This window comes from Nelumbo lutea, chromosome 3, assembly GCF_056320005.1.
Source record: "Nelumbo lutea isolate HS-2025 chromosome 3, American lotus-T2T, whole genome shotgun sequence".
Lineage (NCBI taxonomy): Eukaryota > Viridiplantae > Streptophyta > Magnoliopsida > Proteales > Nelumbonaceae > Nelumbo > Nelumbo lutea.
In genome coordinates, this window is record NC_142686.1 from 39,510,578 (window position 1) to 39,516,745 (window position 6,168).

Consider the following 6,168-nt stretch of genomic DNA (forward strand, 5'->3'; position numbering starts at 1 on the left):
TTCAGGAGTAATATTCTAGATAAATGTATGATATTAGACTATGAGAGGTCCAACAGATATAAAAGATAGTGGTAAAACTTTTTTCAAGTTTGGCACGGAATTGAGGAAGAGGCCATGGTAGTGATTTGTGTGACAGGTTGGTGCATCTCCATTTGCCTCTTTTATATACATATACTCGTATGCAATTGCAAACACACACTAAGTGCTGAACGCCACAAAACAAATATATACATAAATTAAATAGATGGTCTATATGTGGATGGATTAGCTAAGTGGGGAAGATTATTCGTCGGCACGCTTGCCTAGGGGAATGTTTGTGGGACCTTTCTTAACCAAAGAAAGTTGGTCTTTGTCAGAATATTTTAATCTTTCATTATGAAAAGAAGGGAAGATGGCATGAAAGTAATGATCATTCATCTAACAGGAAGCATATCTACCAAATAAATTTCAATGGGAGGGGGGGAGGGGGGTTCTTAATTAATTTAATTTCCCCTTTGGGGACTGATCAGTGGACATGGAAACTTGGAAATCATGAGTTGGGGTTTTGGTTGAGGGCTTGAGTTGGGGCTGATGACGAACTGGTTTCCCAAAACAACAGTCACAGTTCGATCCATTTGCATTGGTGAACTGAACCCTCCTCCTAGGGAAGACTGAGGAGCTAGAGCTGATCGGTGTATAGTTAATTTGTATTTATAATTTAAAGGCTGCAATTGCATTGTGGGCCTAATACTATGATGCCATGTTGTGATGGGGGGAAGAAATGGATCATGAGTCATACACTCCTACCTACTTGTTCTTGTTCTTCTCCTCCAGCTCCTACTTGCTGAACAAATGTGCTTTCATGGCTGGAAGAATCTTTAATGGTGCTGACGAGACCTGACATTACGGATATATCTGTTTGCAAGAAAAGAAAAAAAGCCGGCCGAGGGACGAAAAAAGAAACAAAGCTACAATACATAGGATTAAATGCCATAGTTCAATTCAACCCACATCAGATTTAATAATAATAATAATAATAATAATAATAATAAACATGAGAAGTAACACAATCCCAGTTTGTTAAATCTTAAATGAGATAAACAAATTAAACAAGTAGTCCTGTTTATGACTGTCCATGAGAATCCTTAAAAATTTTCACAATTCACAAGCTCTTGGTACCTACAACATGAATATTATTTGGACCAATCCCACCAAAACCATACAACACTGATGATGCCCATTTGTTACTCCATCCCTTCTCTGTAGAAGATGGAAGAAAATATGATTTTAGGCCATTGTGCAAGCACTGGAAGCACTCATGCTTCTCTAGCTTCTACATGTTTCCCTGCAAAATGAAAACAGGAAAAAAAATAAAAAGAAAAAAAAATCCTGGGTTCTTCTTGATCTTTTCGTCTATGATACGCAATATTCCATGACACCCCTTTTGAAGCCAACCTAAAATGAGCTTCAAATCTTCGCAATGAACAAAGAGCAAAAAGAAAATAAAGGAAAAGAAATAAATAAACCATGTATCTATCTGTTAGTCTGAAGAAATCCAAACAAGTCACCAACCATGTGAAAAGAAGAGAAGCACCAGTTTCTTTTTACTCCTTGCTTTTTTTTTTTTTTTACTTCTTTTTCTCTATCAGCGTCATCATCATCATCATCGATCTTCATCTTCTTCTTTACCATGATCCTCCGCCCAACATTCCATTCCAGTACCCAGTTGAATCTCCTTGTCCTCTATTCTGCTCAAATTCAGTTGTGCTTGAAACCTGTCTCAGATCCTCAAAAGGAAATAACAGTCTCCCACTACTCTCCTGCACTCCATGGAGATTCCCATACCCACCTCCAAGCCCATCAAGAGAAAAACTGAGGGTTGGCTTGAAATCTTGCAAGGCTAATCCAGATGGGTAAACCGTGTTCGAATCCGGAATTGGCATCGGCGTGAAAGAACTCAACCCCCTTGAAGTAATTCCACTTCTCAACAACTGAAAAGCTGAAAGAGAAGATGTAGAAGTAGAAGAAGAAGAAGAAGGGTTATTATGGGTGTCGTTGTTGGTGGTCTGTAAGTTGGGTAATTCAGCAAATTCAGAGATGGCATGAAAATCTTGTGCAGCTGGGAAAGCCAGGTTGAGGTCTTGCCCTTTGTGGATCTTTGGGTTTGGCTGAGAAGATGCAGAACAGGTTGGCGGGGCCAGATCAGGCAGCTTTTTCGATGAAGGGGAGGCTGATGAAGTTGAAGATCTCTTGTTCTTTCTCGAGCCTCCTCCCACAGGAACATTTCTGAGAGATCCACCTTCAGTCCAGTACCTTCTACATGTCTTGCAGAAGTATCTTGGTTGAGTGAGACTGTAGTTGTTGTAATAACAAAATTTGGTGTTTGTTGAGTTGCACCTTGGACAATTCAAGGCTTGCTCTTTCTGAGGCCTGGTTCTCCTCTCTAACATAGGCCTCGAACATGTATTAGAGATCACCTCCTCCATTGCTGCTGGTTTCACCAGTCCGATCTCCTGAAACCCAAATTACCCCCCAAAAAATATGATACAATAATAAGATACATAGATGCTGATCAAAACATAAGGATCATAACTCAAAGCTCTACATAAAGATGAAAGAAGAAAATATTAGCAACAAGGAGACAGAAGAACCACCTTGGTACTTTAACTTTCAAGGTTACACCAGCAAAAGAAGGAGAAAGGAAAAGAAAAAAAAAAAAAAAAAAGAAGAAATACAAATAACAATAACAAATATTACCTTTTCCATTGCTTTTCACATAAGCGAAAAGGAAGGGGAAAAAAAGTGCACTACTTTCAAGAAAAAATGAAAAAACTCAAGTGATAAGAACATAAAAAAAAAAAAAAAAGTGGGGACTTGCACTAGATGTAAAATACCATCATCTTTTCTTTTATGTTTCCCTCTTTTTGGAACTCTTAACAAGAAATCCACACTAATTCTAAAATAAAAATCAATTCAAATCGATGCGAACTAGCGGTACAAAGCAAGATACCCATGAAAGAAATCCTACAAACTCCATCGAGATCGTGAAAAGAAAAGCAGATCTCTACCTGTGGCCATTGAGCAGTATCCATGGAAGAAGAAAGAGGATGAAGAAAGGTTCTCTCTGTGTCTTAAAAGAAAAATGACCTACTTTTGCTGCAAGAGGTGTTTAAATCAAGGAGTAATGTCTGATATGGTGTGATGTGGTGTGGTGGTTTTATGTGTTGGCTTACTATGCAAAATGAAATAAAGAGATGTGTTGTTTCCAGACACTTGCCATGATATTATTGTTTGTATTTTGATTTTGCTAGTGTTATATTATAATTATTTTCATGTGGGTATATTTGTCCGGCCAGTCAAATTATTCTAATTTGGTATTTTAATAATAATATTTTTATTCTTTGTGGGTATATGTGAATTGTGATGGGTTTCTCTTTACTGACCAAAGAATGGGAGTCAGAATTCTTCTCTTCTCATTCCTTTTTGGGTGTTTTCTCTTCTTTTGTTTATTATGGTCTGAACTACTGCGTCGATTTGGTAGATTGGAATTTGATAGAATACAAGTTAATTTCTAGGATATCCTAATGACCAAACTGTGTCTGTGCCCCGATCAGCACGGGATCCTTCAGGTGAGGAACAGTTGAGAATTCATATTGGCGTCAGTCTCAGTCGTCAGATGGGGTTCATCATGCTCTAACACAAGGTGGGTCACTATTAGGTAGATTCCAAAGTGATAACCCAGAAGCGACCCTCCAAGGGACCACTTCATTAGTCTTCTATTCTATGTTTATTATTCGAGTGAGTGGGCTGTGGGGGGTGGTAGAAAGGAAAGGAGAAGGGGAAGAGGCATGTGGGCCCCGTGAACGATGTAAAGATGAAGACAAGAGACGACAAAAGAAACCATGATGGGACCCACTTTGTGCCAGTGGGAATAGAAGAGAAAATTAGGGTTTGTGATGGGGACGTGATGGGTTGAATTTATTGAAAACGCCAAATCTCAGTGGCGATTGATCTCCCCCGTTTAAAGAGGGAGTGGCGGATTGGGGTTCAACTCATTCAAGTGCTTAGTGTCTGAAGACTCTGAACTACTCTGAAAGAGAATAATAAAGACAGTGGCCCGTGGTGGGGCGTTAGCCTCCTCTGCTGGGCTGCTGCTTCAACTTCAAGCCCACTTTTTCATGGGTTTTATCAACAGCCCCAAACAATCTACGCCTCTACAAGGAATTTTTTTTCTTTTTTTTTTTTTATCATGGCATAAATATAAAACTTATTCTTATTATAAGTAAAATATAGAAAATGCACACACACATATATAGATATATACTTTAGAATTTATGAAAATATAGACATTCTTTTATAGATCTCATTGTTAGGTGTTGTTGAGTTAATTTTCATAGATCTCTATTCATATGGTCATTCTTGCAAAGAAAGTTGATCTTGTAGCAGACAATACTCAACTGAAACTGCTATACCTAAAGGCGACAAATGATTCAAATTAAGATTGAATGACAGTAGAGGAAGAGGAAGAAAAGAATTTTAATTTCATAAAAGATCAAAGAGAAGTTTCATCCAAAAAAATTGTGGATCTTCCAGACTAAACAAAGGCTACCACCCCCAGTATTTTTAAATTACTCTTATTCTTTTGTTTTTTTCATTTTGTATTGAACTTCTATTTGTAACTATGTTTCAAGGGTTCGGTCTCATGCTCGCTCCTTTTAATTATTAATAAATTATTTTTTTTCTTTAAATGTACATACATTTTAATTAAAACAAAAAATTACAAGCTCCTTAGTCCTGATATTGATATTGGGGCTTATTCTAAGCATATCATGATTCATAACTAAAAGTTAGTAGATAGATTGAGATATGAGAATGCCGGTTCAGATCGTCGAGTATAGTGTATAGAAGACGGGAACCCACTATATGAGTTGGTGGAAATAGAATTCATATCCCTTTTTGTTCCACTTTCTGTTTCTCTCGAAGAACCAAACTCAATTTGCAATTCAAAATTGTTTCGATAATTTGGGGTTACATTATTGGCCAGATAGTACTGACATACTAGTTCTTTCAATTTCAAGGCTGCCTCGTTTAAGTTTCTTGGGTTATAAAAAGACAACAAAAAGGAAGAGAAATGCCTAAAAAAGCGAGCTGTCGTTTAGTCACACTGAGTTCTATTTGCGTCCCTTGTTCAGATTTTTCCATTGCCTTGGGTCCCAGGCCAATATTTCATTAAGATTTCGACCCCCATCCTTCAGCCACTAGTCTGTGAGAAGTTTTGATGGAGGGATGTATTAATGAAACAGGATTTATATATTTAATTAGTGCCTGATTATAACTTTTATGATATCGCCGGTTGATTGGTTATAAGTTCTTCTCGTATACTAGTTAAACCCCATCCATATATAATTAAGATAGGATTTAGATGATAATGAAAAACTTCAATATTCTCTTATTACAAGCAGAATATTAGTTTATACAATCCCCATTCCTTTTAGTTTTAACATTATCTATGATAAATTCTCAGACCTTTTCTTGATTATATCTATAATGTTGGAAAGATATATATGATGCCGGAAGAACTTTATTTGATTAATAAAAACCCTCAGTAAATTTTGATGAATATATTTCAGCTAATCTGTTAAACTTCTATAATATCAGTTGATTGGTTACCAGTTTATTTGAATATCATGCATTATTGCTGCCATACTGCCATAGTATAGTATAGTAGGAGTAAGAGATACTGAATAGAACAAAAATGATTGTAAAGAAGAATAAAAGTAAATAGAAGAGAAGCAGAGTTGGTGATGGGGGTGATGCTGCCGAATTTGGAGCCGAGGGTAAAAGAGTAATTTCTAAGGTTTAAGGGTTGCAGGTCTTGCCTACTAAGAGTGAAAAAAAATGTCAAAGGCCCCAGTAATGTTCTCATGGGTGAAGACTTTGGCGATCAAGTTAGCCGAGAATTTAAAAGAAACAAAAGTCACCACAAGATTATAAATGATTGGTTAAGTATGTGCGTATACCTCTAGCTGTAGTGTCCCTTTTATAATAAGAGTCGCCCAGGTGGGGACTGGGGAGTAATGCATAATGTATACCCGTCCCGTATATCGTGGTCACATAGAAGACCTAGAAAGGTGTCAGTCGACCATGACCCCATGTCATTCGCTTAGGAGAAAATGCACCCAAAACATG

At 37.2% G+C, this 6,168-nt stretch overlaps 1 protein-coding gene across 2 annotated transcripts; it reads right to left on the reverse strand.

Annotated features, from left to right (window-relative positions):
- Nucleotides 1-996: 996 nt before the first annotated feature.
- LOC148864385 (dof zinc finger protein 1-like) lies at nucleotides 997-3,239 on the reverse strand. Of its 2 annotated transcripts, XR_016110862.1 has the most exons (3): nucleotides 3,048-3,239; nucleotides 1,552-2,492; nucleotides 997-1,324 (listed from the first exon to the last, which is right to left on the reverse strand). XR_016110862.1 is itself a non-coding variant. In XM_088981482.1 (2 exons), exons 1-2 carry the CDS (start codon nucleotides 3,069-3,071, stop codon nucleotides 1,665-1,667), a joined length of 852 nt encoding a protein of 283 aa, XP_088837608.1. In that variant the 5' UTR covers nucleotides 3,072-3,239; the 3' UTR covers nucleotides 997-1,664. The 2 variants fall into 2 exon arrangements, 1 of the variants encoding a protein (XP_088837608.1); XM_088981482.1 differs by having other exon boundaries at nucleotides 997-2,492.
- Between the last annotated feature and the right edge of the window lie 2,929 nt (nucleotides 3,240-6,168).